Source organism: Budorcas taxicolor, chromosome 11 (genome assembly GCF_023091745.1).
Source record: "Budorcas taxicolor isolate Tak-1 chromosome 11, Takin1.1, whole genome shotgun sequence".
In the NCBI taxonomy this organism is placed as follows: Eukaryota; Metazoa; Chordata; class Mammalia; order Artiodactyla; family Bovidae; genus Budorcas; species Budorcas taxicolor.
The window spans coordinates 61589030-61606597 of record NC_068920.1 but is presented as its reverse complement, the minus strand read 5'-3'; the positions used below and the strand labels follow the sequence as shown (position 1 = coordinate 61606597).

General features: G+C 45.2%; 1 protein-coding gene across 1 annotated transcript in view; it reads right to left on the bottom strand.

Moving 5' to 3' along the window:
- NPHP1 (nephrocystin 1) overlaps positions 1 to 17568 on the bottom strand; it is a 65686-nt gene that overhangs the window by 1803 nt on the left and 46315 nt on the right. Inside the window, exons 16-19 of the mRNA XM_052648878.1 lie at positions 16389 to 16488; positions 3796 to 3908; positions 1654 to 1727; positions 489 to 533 (exon numbers count right to left, since the gene is read on the bottom strand). Of these exons, the coding sequence (XP_052504838.1) occupies positions 489 to 533; positions 1654 to 1727; positions 3796 to 3908; positions 16389 to 16488 (332 nt within the window). The remainder of the gene's footprint in view (positions 1 to 488; positions 534 to 1653; positions 1728 to 3795; positions 3909 to 16388; positions 16489 to 17568) is intronic.

Sequence of the window (17568 nt, the reverse complement as noted above, 5' to 3'; positions counted from 1 at the left end):
TCCTTCTACTTTCCTGCATATTCATTCTATTAATTTTTGAAAGCTTGATAGTGAAAACACCAACTAAAAATCTTAATTTATCTACTTAAAAAAATAACTGTAATATACAGTGAAACTGTATGTAACTTTGCTCTATATTTCCAAGTTTCCTGTAAATGTCTTCTCACACTTTCATAATTTAAAAAATAAAAAAGAAACAGAAAAAAAAAGTCTCCCCAAGGAACATGGGAGAAGATAAAGACACTAAAATCTGAAAGGAAAAAAAAAAGTGTGTCTGAAATAACTGTGTTGATCAAGTATTTTTTTTAATGCTTAGAATCGATCACCCGTGCCCTTCTTGGAAGGAGTCTTTGGAACCATAATAACATGGTTGGATTGTCAACAGGGATTATGAGTATGGCTACTCCAGCTAAAGAAGACGTGTGATTAGGCCGTGTAGTGAATACAGAGCACAGAACTGTGAAGTTCGGGGCGGACCGTCATGTTACCTTCTCTGATCTTTTTAACGTACTCTCTTTCTCAGCCCAGGAACTCTAAAAAGCAAACAGAAGTACTAGATTAATCTGAGTATTCACAGGTCTTTGCCACATCTCTGTAAGTAAGCTTAAATCAGGGTTAAAAACGATGTATAGGACCGGCACACGTAAGAAGTGGGTCTCTAGTGAGGCATCAAGTCCTAAGGACCCAGAACCAGATGGAGTAGGCCGGATGGATCAGCAAGCGATCCTTCACAAGCTACAAGTCAGAACTAACTTAACACATTTCCCTGGTGGCTCAGTGATAACGAATACGCCTGCCAACACAGGAGTGCAGGAGACAGGGGTCCAATCCCTGCTGCGTGAGGATCCCATGTGCCCGGACCCACTGAGCCTGCGCACCACAGCTCCTGAGCCTGTGTCTGCAGTCCAGGAGCCGCAGCCACTGAAACCCGTGCACCCGGAGCCTGTGCTCGGCAGCAGAGCCGCCACTGCCGCGAGGAGCTGAGGCTTTAGAGGGTGCTGCAGTCAGAAAACAGCCCCTGCGCACTGCGGCTAGAGGAAAGCCCATGCAAGCACCCCGCCCAGCCAAAAATAAACAAATAGGTAAAATGAAAAACTAAGAACAGAATCGGTGAAACACTAACACGTCCATACAAGCTGCACCAACGTAGCACTTGAACAGTAAGATATCATTAAGCTTTTAAGGTGAGACAGTCATGAAAACAGAAGACTCTGCCAAATACCACACTTTTGTACAACTGTATCTGCTGAGGTGAGGAAATGGCCAGGGAGAGACAGAATGAAGGGCAGGCTCCCCTGGGGGCTCAGACAGTAAAGAATCCCCTGCAGTGCAGGGGACAGGGGCTCCATCCCTGGGTCAGAAAGATCCCCTGGAGAAGGGAATGGCCACCCACTCCAGTATTCTTGCCTGGAGAATTCCATGGACTGAGGAGCCTGGCGGGCTACAGTCCACGGGGTCGCAAAGAGTCAGACACGGCTGAGTGACTAACACTTTCACTTTCACTTGCAAGTAAATATTTCTAATCTGTGCACAAGGTTTCAGATAAGTGTCTTTAAAGAAATAAAACACCCGGAGTTCAACTAGCCCCATGAAAGGATGAAATGAAGACCTTCTGGGGCCCAGCAGGCCTCCACCATGACACATACTACCCACCCTGAGTGCATCCATTATGTCTGACTCCTCCAAGAGCTTGGGGAAGGTGGCCAGCACTGGATTACTAATTAAATCTGAAATACAAAAGAACGGGAAGGATGTTATATAAGCTTCATCCAACGCAACTTATGGCAATAGACATACAAATATTCATTCAGATTGAAATTACTGTGCCAGATGATTTGCTGATTACACACTCTATCCACTTCAACCTCTTGGGGGGCTGGAAGCTGTCCCCCCCTCATCCCCACCTGTCTCCACATCCACATCCCGGGGGTTCTGAAATGAGTCTGGTATCAAATAGAGCCTTCAGGATGGGAGTAAGGTGGCTCTGAACAGAGTAAGACTGGAAAATCCTGATTTTCTGTGTTTTTTTTTCCTACCTCCCTTTCTCCTCCTGAAGTGTGGTGTGGTAAGAGGAATCTTCCAATTACAAGGCACCCATGCTCTTGGAAGGCTGAGCGGGAACCAGGAGGCACCAAGGTAAAGGTGGCAGAGGGTGGGCAGGTCACGCCTGACTCCAGTTCCCCGTTGCTTGGGGAGGACCTCAGCCTGGGGCCAACAGACAGTGCTGGTGATGTTGAAAGGACTCGGGAGATGGCCATGTGCCTACATACTATGCAGGAGAATACTGATATTTCACAATCAATAAGGGTGTGTGCCAAGACGCACACCAGGAAGGACACGCACGCCAGGAAGGACACGCACGCCAGGAAGGACACGCACGCCAGGAAGGACACGCATGCCAGGAAGGACACGCCACAAACGGCCAGGGCAGTGGCTTCAACAATCCTGTGTTCTCAGTTGAGAAAAATCCTTCCTCTAGGTCTTATTAGGCTTATTCGGATGCTCAGATCCAAATAAAGTCAACAATTTTGAGTAGCCTTCTTACCTATTAAAAAACCTAATAAGCCTTATCCTCTTTAAGGCATCATGTCATTCAGGAAGTCTTTCTAGAGGCACCGAAACAAATTCAAAGGCGTGTGGTGACCAAAAGGCTTAAACTGTGCCTCCTTCAGAGTTACAATTATTCCTTGAGGAATGCTGGTGCTTCTCTGAGTCCCATTTCTCCTTGCCTACCCAGGTAGTGTGTCTCCGGGAGAGAACGCGTGTCTAAGCGCGAGCTTCATTTGTCCACGAGTGCTAAGCCACCCTGGGGTTCTCTCTCCTTACTCTATTCCGGCCACACTGGCCTGCTTTCAATCTCAACTCCTCCAGTGCACTCAGCACTTTCTTGCCTTGGGTCTTCAGACGTGCTGGTCCTTCTAGCCAGAAGGGACCCAAGCCCACCCATGTCCCCTGTATGTCTCACTCCTGTCTCAGGCCCTGTCTTACATATTCCTTGCTTGGAAAAGCCTTCCTCCATCCCACACATTAATTCAGGTTTTCCTAGTGTACGCTGTTATTGTGTATTTCCCTCCAGAACATTTAAGGTTAAAAAGGATTATTCACATAGTTTTGTGTTTGAAGTTTGTGGCTCCACCAGGATAAGGATGACAGTGCCTGTCTCATTCACGACAGGGCCCTGGTGTATAGTACCCACTCAATAAAGAATATCCAATAAAACGAAACGTTTTTAGAGGCAGTTCTTACAACACGTGCCAATCTCTGACCAACTTCAATCATGTATGACAACTCACTGATTTTTTTTTTAAGTTACTTTTTAACATTTTACTGGGGAAGAGTTTCAAGCTGACGGAAAAAGCTGCAATATAGAACCCTTGAATACCTCTCACTTGGTCTCACCAATTTTACTGATGTTTAAACTTCTTGCATTAAAACCAGTTATCTGGGGGTAATTTGTTCTCTTCCCAAAAAGAGGACATGTATACCAAACACCCAGTAAAAACATTATTAAAGACATTAAGGGAAAGATATGATTATATATGAAATCTGGATCTCAAGTCTCCAGAATTTAAGATGTGAAAAGCGAATATGGTAAAGAACAGAACACACACTGAACGCAGGGCACATGCTGAGCAGAAGACTCGGCATATGAAGCCACTGGCGGCCCCTGGTGCTCTCCTGAATATTTCACCCCAGCTGTCACCATCAGAAGCAGAAGACACAGGCTGGCAGAGGCCACGTTCACTCAGGGCATGGGGCACTGTTACAAGGAGGGGAACGCCAAAGACGTCTCACCTGCACTGTTCAGGCTCATCCTGTCTTTCAGGAGAACATCTCCAAGGATCTGGCGATAAAATATCAACAAATGGACGCAGCACATGCTTCCGATTAATGTTTCTGGTAGTAGACTATTAAAGAAGAAAGAACACATTGTTTAATGTACTCATTAAACAGTCCCCTATGATCCAACCTAGGGTGCTGAAGCTGAAGCTCCAATGCTTTGGCCACCTGACACAAAGAACTGACTCACCGGAAAAGACCCTGATGCTGGGAAAGGTTGAAGGCAGGAGGAGAAGGGGAAGACAGAGGATGAGATGGTTGGAGGCATCACCAGGTCGATGGACATGAATTTGAGCAGGCTCTCGGAGTTGGTGATGGACAGGGAAGCCGGGTGTGCTGCAGTCCATGGGGTCACAAAGAGTCGGACATGACTGAGCGACTGGACGTGACTGAACTGAACTGACTGTGCTTTTTAAATGTATACTCATCACTCTAATGAAGGGTACTGAGTTTGGCTTAATTATTGAAAAGAATGTTAAGAAAAATTTCCTTAATGTTAAGTATAAGTTAATGTTATATAAATTAACTATAACATTAACTATAAGTTGGCCATGTTACACTTCAAAAATCTTTTATTTCTATGTATATTTTTAATTTATATAGTATATAAAAATATATACTATTTATATAAATATATAGTATATTTCAAGTCACAACTTTGAGTTACACTTTCTGTTCCACGTTTGCATATACATCCATGTCAAATGTCAAATAAAAAATAAAAGTCTTCAATTAGAAAGAACGGGACTAGTCAGCTGCAAGTTTTAACAAAGCCATCTTGCCACCCCCACCCGATGCGATGAATGCAGAGGAAACATGAGTTCAGGCTTTTTGCAGTGCTGGGTGGAACAGGGGAGGGTGTGACAGATCAGACTGAGTTCTCACTTAGCTACTTCCAAGCTATGTGCTTTGGAGTTAATTTTATCCTTGAGTTTTGGTTTCTTCATTTATAGAATACAGACAGTCATGCCTGCATTTCAGGTTACTAAAAAGATTAAAATGAGGTAAATGTGGAAAGCTTAAGGGAATGCCTGGTACATAGTAAGTGTTCGAGAACAAAAAACTTTCAATATTGAAGGTAAGTTGACATCAGTTTAAAATAGATCGTAAGAACTTTAGGATGTTGTAAGTAATTTTCATAGTAACCACAAAGAAAAAAAAATCTATACACAAAAGGTAATGAAAAGGGAATCAAAATGGATCACTGTGAAAAAGTCAGTTAAAAACAAAAGATGGCAGTAAGGGACGAAAAGAGGGACAAAAAGAAAAAACATAAGGTGTACAGAAAATGGATAACAAAATACAGTTGAGTCCTTCCCCATTAGCAATTACTTTAAATGTAAGTGGGTTAAACTCCTCAGTCCAAAGACACAGATTGGCAGAACAGATTGCTTTAAAAGCAGGATCCAACTGTATTCTATCTACAAGAGACCCACTTTAGATGTAAGGACATTCATAGGTTGAAAGTAAAAGGATAGTTAAAGATACTCCGTGCAAATAGTAAACAAAGAGAGAAGATACACTGCCCAGATATCTGATATCAGACAAAACAGACTTTAAAACCAAAAAGCTGTTACAAGAGACAATGAAAGATGCTATATGAAGGTAAGAGGGCCAATTCATTAAGAAAACATAGCAATTATAACCGTACACAATAAACATCAGAGCTCCTAGATATATGCCGTGACCACCGACAGGAGTGAAGAGAGAAAAAGACCCTAGTCACAGAGGAGACCTCAGGACTCCACCTCCAATAAGGGGCAGGACATGTCGCTGCAGGCGTGTCGGACTCTGTGAGACCTTGGGGACTGCAGCCTGCCAGGCTTCTCCTGCCTGGAGGACAGCCAGACAGATCAGTAAGGAAAGGGAGCCTGCACGCGCTGCAGATCGACTGTAACAGACAGGCATGCGCAGAACACTGCTCAGTAGCAGAATACACATTTTCCTCAAGTGATCAAGGAACATTCTGCAAGACAGCCATATGCTGGGCACAAAATAAGTCCTAACAATTTAAAAGACAAATTATATAAAGTAGGCTTTCTTTTTTGCCTCCAAAGTATCTTTTCTGATCTCAATGGAATGAAGGCAGAAATCAACAGCAGAAGGAAAACTGGAAAATTCACAGCTATGTGGATATTAAACCTGGAGCCTGGGGCTTCTCTGCTGGTCCAGTGACTGAGAGTCTGTCTTGCAATGTAGGGAATGTGGGTTCAATGCCTGGTCAGGGAACTAAGACCCCACATGCCGAGGAGCAACTAAGCCCACGTGCCACAACTACTGGAGCCTGGGCCACAACTGGGGGGCCCACAGAGACCCCAGATGACAGTGAAGGTGCTGCAAGCATGACACAGCCGAAGGGGCAATCTCAAAGCCAGACACCTGCTGTACACCAGGCACCCAGTGGGGATATTGAGCACCGGAGGCAACCTTAGCAGACACTCAGGAAGATGTCCTGAGTCACTCCAAACATACATTTTCTAAGTGTTATTTTTAGAAACACACGAACTCTGTCACTAAGCATGAAGAATGACCACAGAAGAAATCTCAAAAACCTGGCAAACAATGTGCTCTCTTCAAAGGGGAAGACGTCTTTGAGCTAAGAAAAACCACTTCACGTTACAGAGCAGATCTTACTTTGAGAAATTAATCCTTTATTCTAATTTCTAGGATGAGAATTTTAGAAGGGAAAGTTAATCACACAGCTAACATCCAGGCTTCCAGCCAGTTGGAAGAGAACAGAATGAATGTGACCCCCACGGGGAGTTTCACATAATTTAGATAAGAAATCTTGACCACTCTGTAACCCTTGCATTTCTAGAAATCTCAAAAATGCAAGATAGATTCTCTTACCACACTTAAATTCATACACCACATTTGGCACACAGAGTCAGAAGTCATCTTTTTCCAACCCTGCTAAAATTCTGATCTTGTATATACCCGACCTAGACTTCCAGGACTGGCTGCAGAAGAACATGGCAGCTGCCTCGATGCCACCACATGCCTTCTTGTTTTCAAGCTGTGATTCCCAAGGCTTGTCCTACCTCCCACCCTCTGCTCTGTGGCTCATGCGGGCTGTGTTTCAGATGCATGCCCAAACTCGTCTCATGCTGAAAAACAGCCATTAATTCTGCGAGGGGAAGGGGTGGAACCTTCCTTCCATTCTCCCCTCCCCTTCTCTCCCAGACCAGCCCGCTCCATCTGGCAGGCGCCGCAGCCAGCCTGTAGGAGAGGCCTTCAGCGCCCACTGTGTGGGCACTCCTTTCCTTCTGGCACCTCACCATGACACAAAGCAATGCTGCTGGCTCTTTATCAGAGTTTCCTTTAGGGAAATTCTTTGATTTTTCCCAAACCCAAGATGGCCAGAAAGCTCTAAGCTGAAGAAGAAAAGATATACCTTTCTGACCTCACACACAGACCAGCAGAAGTACAATAAACATGATAACAGGCCCCGGGGCAAGTAACTTCCTGGTGCTTCCCAGGGGGCTCAGATGGTAAAGAATCTGCCTGCAGTGCAGGAGACCTGGGTTCGATCCCTGGGTCAGGAAGATCTGCTGGAGAAGGGAATGGCAATCCACTCCAGTATTCTTGCCTGGAGAACTCCATGGACAGAGGAGCCTGGCAGGCTTCAGTCCATGGGGCTGCAAATAGTTGGATACGACTGAGCAACTAACACACACAAATGACACTACTATTTCCTTTATTTTTAGCAACAATACAATGGAAGCAAAGGAGAAAAAAAAGATGAGATACATCAAACAGGCAAAGGAAAATAAATTTATAGCAAATTTATACCCAGGCACATAGTCTACTCCCATAGACCAGGGTTTCTCAGGATTCAGAACCCACGCACTGGGAGCCTGGGTCTAAATTTAGGGCTTTCCCTCATCAGGAGTTTAAAAACATGCCTTTGGTTTAGGATTTGACATGTACACATGGCTGTGTTTAAAATGGATAACCGACAAGGACTTACTGTAAAAAAAAAAAAAAAATTAAAAAATAATTTAAAAAATTAAAAGGCATAAAGCAGAGAGAGAGAGAAAAAGCATGCATTTGGTCAAATCGCATCAAGTTACATCCCATCAAAAAACAGCTCCAGAATCAGAAAGCCAAGTCTTGGTGAAAGGCAAGGATCGGTTTGCTCCCTCTTTTGTCTCAGCTGAGGGTGTACACAATCACAGCTGCCTCTGCAAAAGGAGATCCAGGCCCAGGATTCCGGTGCCGCTTCTCTGGTCAAGAAAATGAGTCCCGGCCTTCTCCGGTGGCTCAGTGGTGAAGAATCCGCCTGCCAATGCGGGCGACATGGGTTCTGGGAGGATCCCACGCGCAGCGGGGCAACTGAGCCTGGCTGCCACTACTGGGCTGTGCTCTAGAGCCCCGAAACCACGTCTGCTGAGCCCACGCCCCAGAGCCCTTGCTCTGCAACAAGAAAAGCCATAGCAATGAGCAGCCCAGACACTGCAAGTAGAGAAGAGAAAGCCTGTGCGCAGCAATGAAGAACCCGGGCAGCCAAACCCAACCAAACAAACAAGACGGGTCCACGTCGGCTCACCTGCCCCTGACCCAGGGAACACTGCTGGCTGGTGAGAGGGCAGGATGAAGCTGGCCCGCGAGGCTACTGGGGAACCTGGGCACTGATGCAGATGATAACTGGGCTTCCTGTCCTTGGCTCTACCCACATCGGTGTATGGCCCTTGGCGTACCCTAAAAGAGTCCCTGTCCTTTCTGTTTCAGGCAGAGAAATCTGACTAAACAAAGATGAAGGTGTTTTTTTTTTTTTTTTTGCAGCATGTGGGACTAGTTCCCGGACCAAAGATAAACCTGTGCCTCCTGCAGCGGAAGTGTGGTGTCTCAACCGCAGGACTGCCAGGCAAGTCTCAAAAGATGGAGTTCTTAAGCACCGGGGAGTGGGGACAGAGGTGGGGTAGACTTTTGGAGCAGAGAAGGAGGTTGGCTATTGGTAGCATTGTGTGTGTGTGTGTGTGTGTGTGTGTGTGTGTGTGTGTGTGCTCAGTCATGTTTGACTCTTTGCAAACCCATGGACTCCGTCAGGCTCCTCTGTTCATGGAATTTTCCAAGCAAGAATACTGCAGCGGATTGCCATGCCCTCCTCCAGGGCATCTTCCCCAGCCAGGGGCAGAATCCAAATCTCCAGCATCTCCTGCATGGCAGGCGGATTCTTTACCGCTCAGCCACTGGGAAGCCCCGCTGGTAACATTAATGCCTTCTTTTTCCACCCACTATGAGAGGCAGGTCAGGGAGAGGAGACTGAGCAGGGTTAGCCCCACCTCAAGGTCCACCTCCAGGGCGCACCTGAACCCAGCCTCTCACCTTGAACCCACAGCACAGCCCTTGCACCATAGCCCATGGCTCTGCAGCAAGGCCCGGGCCTCTGGCTTCTCTGTGCCCACAGCCTGTCTCTGGGACAGACTGCCTGAGGCCACAGTCCTACTGACAGGTCCCAAGGCCCACACTGGACACTACAAGGAGTGCACATTTCTGGATCCTGCAAGTCAGTCAGTCAGTCAGTAAGTTCAGTCGCTTAGTCGTGTCTGACTCTTTGTGATGCTGAACCACAGCATGCCAGGCTTCCCTGTCCATCACCAACTCCCCGAGTTCACTTAAACGCATGTCCATTGAGCCAGTGATGCCATCCAACCATCTCATCCTCTGTTGTCCCCTTCTCCTCCTGCCTCCAATCCCTCCCAGAATCAGGCTCTTTTCAAATGAATCAGCTCTTCACATCAGGTGGCCAAAGTATTGGATTTAAGCTTCAGCATCAGTCCTTCCAATGAACATTCAGGACTGATTTCCTTAAGGATGGACTGGTTGGATCTCCTTGCAGTCCAAGGGACTCTCAAGAGTCTTCTCCTTCCATCAGCAGATGAATGGATAAGAAAGCTGTGGTACATATACACAATGGAGTATTACTCAGCTGTTAAAAAGAATTCATTTGATTCAGTTCTGATGAGATGGATGAAACTGGAGCCGATTCTACAGAGTGAAGTAAGCCAGAAAGAAAAACACCAATATAGTATACTAACACATATATATGGAATTTAGAAAGATGGCAATGACGACCCTGTATGCAAGACAGGAAAAAAGACACAGCTGTGTATAACGGACTTTTGGACTCAGAGGGAGAGGGAGAGGGTGGGATGATTTGGGAGAATGGCATTCTATCATGTATACTATCATGTAAGAATTGAATCGCCAGTCTATGTCTGATGCAGGATACAGCATGCTTGGGGCTGGTGCATGGGGATGACCCACAGAGATGTTATGGGGAGGGAGGTGGGAGGGGGGTTCATGTTTGGGAACACATGTAAGAATTAAAGATTTTAAAATTAAAAAAAAAAAAAAAGAAATGCAATTAAAAAAAAAAAAAGAGTCTTCTCCAACACCATAGTTCAAAAGCATCAATTTTTCGGTGCTCAGCTTTCTTTATAGTCCAACTCTCACATCCATACATGACCACTGGAAAAATCACAGCCTTGACTAGATGGACCTTTGTTGGCAAAGTAATGTCTCTGCTTTTTAATATACAGTCTAGGTTGGTCGTAACTTTTTTTCCAAGGAGTAAGCATCTTTTAATTTCATGGCTGCAATCACCATCTGCAGTAATTCTGGAGTGCAAAAAAGTAAAGTCTGACACTTGCCGGGAGCCAGCGTGAGGAACTCCGCCCATGGCAAAGGTCATGAGGAAGGAGGCTTTGGCATACGCAAAGGTGGGATCGAGCCTCAGGAGACCCCTGTTCCCGAGCATCTACCCCCCAAAAACCAGAGTGCCTACTTTACTGTTTTATGCTCTCACCTACACCTCTGACTTTACGGGGGGCTGTTCCCCACCGGTTCTCTCGGAGAAGGAGTAAACTTGCAGCTCCAGTCAATAAAAATTCCTGGGCGTGACAAGAGTGTTTTGACTTACGAACTCCTCTGAAGGTTACCTAGCCTGCCTGTACAGGTTCGTCCGGCCACATGTGATTGTTTACAGCCTCCCACCCGTGAGAGGCACGAGATATTTTAGACTTACTAAAGGCAGATTCTTTTAGGAAGTTAGAAATTATTAGTATAGTGGGTTGATTAGGAATTATATTGGTGAAGGGTTTTTCATTTGTGGTGCCAATAATTGCCGCTAAGTCTCCATATTCCCTGCCCTGGGTGGGACAAGGGTGTCTCAGGTCAAACCTCTCTGCTGGCAGACTAGTTTGTGTGACAGGATTATCCATATTCCTGCCACTATGCACATGATTGTTTACTACGTCTCAACCATAAACAGCACAGAGAATTTGGAGTAGTTTGAAAATCTTAATTAGCATAGGGCTTTTCTCATTATTGAGTCAATGATTGCTGCCAGGCCTCCATATCCTTAGGCACCTGGGAATATATTAATGTATTTGGAATATAGAAAAGGAAATATAGTAGGTTTTGATGTTAGCAATACTAGACTTTTTGAGTTAATGAGTTTTCTCTTTTGTTATAGACCACTGTACTTTGTTATATATCACTGTGTCCTTGCTATGTAAAAATGTAACTTTATCACTATCTTAAGACTAAACAGATCTTAAGGGGAACATTGGTGAAGGGTTTCCATTTACTGGGCCAGTGTTTGCTGCTAAATCTCCATATTCCCTGCCCTTATAATGAATATAACTAGCATATAGGAGAAATAAGTATTAACCTTTAAGATTAATCATGTTAACCTTGGGTTAAATAAATTCCTTTCTTAGTTGTAACCCACTACACCCTCACCCTATAGGAATGCAACTTTATCTGCCACCTTCAGAGGGTGGCACCTGGTTTAAGAAAAAACACCCTTGGAAAAATAATTTTTCTGGTTAACTGACCATTATCAGAAAGAAAAGGTCATAAAATATCAGCAGGCCTCATGGCCAGAAGATGATGTAAAACCCCTAAGACCTTTTTTTATACATTTATGTGAAGCACCTTGATTTTGATAAAGGTCAGGACTGCTGACCCCCCTGTGACTTTAAAATTTCCATTTGTCTCTATGTGTAACAAAGGGTATATAAGCAAACCTAAAAAATAAAGAAATCAGATCAGTTTCTGGAAAGACTGATTCCCCTATGTCATTCTTTCTTTCCCCTTCTGGCTGAATTCCCATCTGGAGCGTGGGTGCTCGCCACGTCTACTTACTTGCCCTGGCTTCTAAGATCCATGAGAGAGGGAGCCCAAGGCGGGGCACCCTCCGATATTCAAACGGGCGCTGGTGGCCCAACGTAGAAGGTGCAAATTCCTTGTTTTGGAGTTTTACTGGTATCCCACGTAAACCAAGTTATTCAGCCTCTTTTTCTCCACTAATATTTCCTACTACACTATCCGTTTCTAATCTCTCTATATATCTGTAATTAAATAAGTTTTTTCCTAGGACGCTGATTCCATCTCCCCTTCGAATTACCCTGGATCCACCAGGGCTGGACCCCGGCAGACACTGTTTCCATTGTTTCTCCATCTATTTGCCATGAAGTGATGGGACCGGATGCCATGATCTTCGTTTTCTGAATGTTGAGCTTTAAGCCAACTTTTTCACCCTCCTCTTTCACTTTCATCAAGAGGCTCTTTAGCTCCTCTTCACTTTCTGCCATAAGGGTGGTGTCATCTGCATATCTGAGGTTAGTGATATTTCTCCTGGCAATCTTGATTCCAGCTTGTGCTTCTTCCAGCCCAGCGTTTCTCATGATGTACTCTGCATATAAGTTAAATAAGCAGGGTGACAATATACAGCCTTGACGTACTCCTTTTCCTATTTGGAACCAGTCTGTTGTTCCATGTCCAGTTCTAACTGTTGCTTCCTGACCTGCATATAGTGTTCTCAAGAGGCAGGTCAGGTGGTCTGGTATTCCCATCTCTTTTAGGACTTTCCACAGTTTATTGTGATCCACACAATCAAAGGCTTTGGCATAGTCAATAAAGCAGAAATAGATGTTTTTCTGGAACTCTCTTGCTTTTTCCATGATCCAGCAGATGTTGGCAATTTGATCTCTGGTTTCTCTGCCTTTTCTAAAACCAGCTTGAACATCAGGAAGTTCACAGTTCATGTATTGCTGAAGCCTGGCTTGGAGAATTTTAAGCATTACTTTACTAGCATGTGAGATGAGTGCAATTGTGTGGTAATTCGAGCATTCTTTGGCATTGCCTTTCTTTGGGATTAGAATGAAAACTGACCTTTTTCAGTCCTGTGGCCACTGCTGAGTTTTCCAAATTTGCTGGCATATTGAACGCAGCACCGTCCCAGCATCATCTTTTAGGATTTGAAATAGCTCAACTGGAATTCCATCACCTCCACTAGCTTTGTTCATAGTGATGCTTCCTAAGGCCCATTTGACTTCACATTCCAGGATGTCTGGCTCTAGGTGAGTGATCTCACCATTGTGATTATCTGGGTCATGAAGATCTTTTTTGTACAGTTGTTCTGTGTATTCTTGCCACCTCTTCTTAATATCTTCTGCAGTTAGGTCCATACCATTTCTGTCCTTTACTGAGCCCGTCTTTGCATGAAGTGTTCCCTTGGTATCTCTGATCCCTTGGTGTCCCTTGGATCCTCAAAGTGGAGCCCAGTTCATGATGGTCCTCAGGGCTCTCTCTGGGCTCTGAGAGGAGAGTGGCGTGCACACAGAGATGAGACAAGGGAGGCCAGGGACCACAGGTGGCAGGGCAGAGCTTTTACACCAGCAGGAAGACCTCTATCTTGAAATAACTTCACGAACATTTTTTGGATGCCTACTATGTTCTGCAACCAACAAGGGCCTCTATTCCTGAGGTCGGGGCTGAGGGCTGGGGGCCCTTCTTTGAGAACCCAGTACACAGGAGAACATGAGCGGCTTTGGGAGAATGGGCCCATTGATCTGACCACTGCTCACCCAGTCAGATTGATCTAGATTGTAAAGCATATCTCCAAGCCAGTATCTGAAGCCAAAGAAACACTATTAAAAGCTGTACTTGAAAGATATGCTTGGAAGTGCTTTAGACTCTGGAAAGCTTATCAACCAGAGAAGCAGCAGGTGGTTGAAGAAGTAGGAAGAATGAGGCTGAACAGGATTCTAGCTTTCCTTTTACAAAGATCGCTCCGGTGTTCCTGCTTCTTTTTTTATCTTGAAAAATAAAAACTGTCCAAGAAAAGATTGGCCAGAAAGGGGGAGTTTATAGGCTCTATGGACACCCGGGGAGGCGGGCAGGGTGGGGGGCAGCCAAGAGTGAATACTACCCATGAGCACACAATTAATGGTTGTTAAAAGATTGAACTGTTAACACTATCATTATAAAACACATTTCAGTACTAGTGATAAGAGCCAGGGATATTTAAACTGGGAGCATGATCTCAGGCGAGGAAAGCAACCACTCACAGAGAGCTCCAAGTCTCCCTGAGCCTGGGCATCCCCAGCAGTCAGCATCCCGGCGGGGCTGCCCGCTGCCTCCGCCCCCGTTTGCGAGCCACGCGCTCCCGCCCGCCTCCTGTGCCCTGTGTCCTCCACAGCCCCACATCGTCACATGGCACCTCCTTCCAAACTTCAAAGCCCGATGTGAATTTCTCTGATCTTACCAGCTACGCAGCGCATCCTCATGACGGCGCTGCTATCTGCTATTGTATTTACATTTATCTGCAAACATGATATTTACATTTATTTACACATATGACAAAACCAGGGCTTCCCTGGTGGCTCGCACAGTTGATGTAGCAGACCCAGGTTCGATCCCTGGGTCAGGAAGATCCCCTGGAGAAGGCAGTGGCAACCCACTCCAGCATTCTTGCTTGGGAAATCCCAAGAGGAGCCTGGCGGGCTATACAGTTCACAGGGTCACAAAGAGATGGACATGACTTATCTGCTGAGTGCACATGTGCCCATATGATAATGAGAGTAACAATCATTGTGATACTTACTGTGTCTTACTGTGAGGCACGCACCGTAAATACCAGGCAAACGCTTTATATGTTTTCATTTCCTTAAGCCCCATTAGAGCTTGATGGGCTTGATGTCATTATGTCCATTTAAAAGACACAGACCTTGAGACCCTGAGAAAGGCGGTAAATGGCTTGTCCAGGAGACTCCTGGGTTAGACATGGATAGACCTGGCATGCTACCCATGTAAAAACTCCCTAAAAAAGATGCAAACTAGAACCACCATGAGATACCACTGATCACTCATTAAAATGGGCAAAACAGAAAAAAAACAATCATACCAAATGCTGTCAAGAATATTGGAGTAATTGGAACTCTCATATGTTGCTGGAGAGAGTATAGAATAGCCTGGTCATATTGGAAAACAGTTTGGCAATTTCTCATAAAGTTAAGCAAAGGCCAGATGATCCAGTAATCTCACAAGAAAGGAAGATATAAGTCCACACACACAAAAAAAACTCTTATGCAAATATTTAGAGTAGCTTTGTTCATGATTGCCCAAACCTAGAAACAACCCAAATGTCTCTGAACTGGTGAATAAATAAACACATTGTGTATATCCACCAAATGGAATACTAGTTAGAACAAAAAGGAACAAACCACTAACACATGGGGCTTCCCAGGCGGCTCAGTGGTAAAGAGTCCTCCTGTCAATGCAGGAGACGCAGGAGACTAGGTTTGATCCCAGGGGATCTCCAAGATCCCCTGGAGAAGGCAATGGCAACCCACTCCAGTATTCTCGCCTGGAAAACCCCATGGACAGAGGAGCCTGGTGGGCTACAGTCCATGGGGTCACCTGAGTCAGACACGACTTGGCGACTGAGCACGCAGGCACACGCTAACACACGCAACTGCACGGATGCATCTCCGTTATGCTATGCTAAATGAGGAAGCCAGACTCGAAAGGCTGTACCTTGTGTGACGCCATTAGCAGACCGTTCCGGAAACGGTAGAACTGGGAGAAGAAAACTGGTCACCTGTTGCCTGAGACCAGAGCCAGAGATCTGATTACAAAGGGGCGTGAGTTCACTCTTCAGAGTGACAGAAGCAGTCTTTATCTTGGTTGTCTGCTAGCTACATGACTGTATACACTTGTCACGACTCAAAGAACTTAAAGTAAAAGGGGTAAATTTTACTTGCATGTAAATTATACCTCAATAAACCTGACATTTAAAAAAGTTCCCCAGGGAATTTCCTGGCAGTCCAGTCGTTAGGACTCTGAGCTCTCACTGCTGAGGCCACGAGTTCAATCCCGGGTCTGGGAACTATGATCCCACGAGCCATGTGGTGTGGCCAAAGAAAAAAAATTCATGATGATTTTTTTAAAAAAGTTCCCCAAAGTTCCCTAAGGGAAGGATCATGGATGATAAGCCCTGCTTAGTCAAAAGCTTCTATACTACTTTGGACCACGTCTACCATTTGTACTAACTGGTAAACTGAAGAGTAAGTTAATCTGAAATGTATTATTATTCCATTTCCCTACTGATCCTTGGCTGAAGAATCAGTGAGGAAAAAAAAAAAAACAAAAAACTAACAAATGGTGACTGAGCAGGAAGAGAAGCTGGAAGCAGAGAAGGTCCATAAATGCTGAATGAGCCCAAGTTCGCCAGACAGGTAACAGCGGGTACTAACCTTAGCGTGTTCCGTGATCTTCTGTTCAAAGATCTCAGTTTGACTAGAAGTTGAGGCTGCCTCCTCATTGTCATCAACTGATGGAAAACACTACCATGTGCTTTTAAAAAAGAAAAAATAGATATCAAAACTTAGTGCTTAGGCAGTGAATGTGATAAAACAGTATTTTACATAAAATTTTATAATAAAAATAAGACAAAGTTTTTTCAGCACCAGGAGCACTGAATTGTATGAAAGGCAGCAGCTGCCCATACACCCTAAATGAACTAATGAAGTACGATATGCCCTAAAGACCTTCAGAGGTCTTACCTGATAGCTCAGCTGGTAAAGAATCTGCCTGCAATGCAGGAGACCCCAGTTCGATTCCTGGGTCAGGAAGATCCCCTGGAGAAGAGGTAGGCTACCCATTCCAGTATTCTTGGGCTTCCCTTGTGGCTCAGCTGGTAAAGAATCTGCCCGCAATGTGGGAGACCTGGGTTTGATCCCTGGGTTGGGAAGATCCCCTGGAGAAGGGAACACCTACCCTCTCCAGTATTCTGGCCTAGAGAATTCCATGGACTGCATAGCCCATGGGGTTGCAAAGAGTGGGAAATAACTGAGCCACTTTCACTTTCATTTTCAAAGACCCTCAGAAGGTTCCCAACTGGCCAACCCCTGGAGCTGCCACGACAGCAGATTCTTAGCATCATTCTGCCAGATTACAGAGGAGAGGGGAGTCTGAAAAGCATCTCTGATTTCAAGCGGAACTAACTGTATCCCAGACCCCAGGATCTTCCTGTTCCAAGATGCTGGGGCTGGCATTGCTGTGTGTCCTAAATCATGAAACAAGGAGATGGCTGTCTGAGGAGCCAGAGGGGAGTTTCAGATCTGCCAGGCTCTGAGATCCGAGAGGCAAGTACCATAAATGTTTGCCTGACTCTCCATGTTCCCATTATCTAGCACATTGCCTGGTCAATGGACACATCGAGAGATGCTCAGTGCTTTTAGAAGGCAGCCTGGCATGTATCCCAGTGACCGAGCAATAGGAAATCACTGAACTGGCCTGTTCCGTCAGTTCTGAGGCCGTGTGCTCAATGAAAAGGAACCAATACAGGGTCCTTATGCTTCCTAATCTCCCATGTTAAAGTCTCACACGTGCCACCGAGGAAATAGAAAGATTGAGATTTTCATATCAAATGAC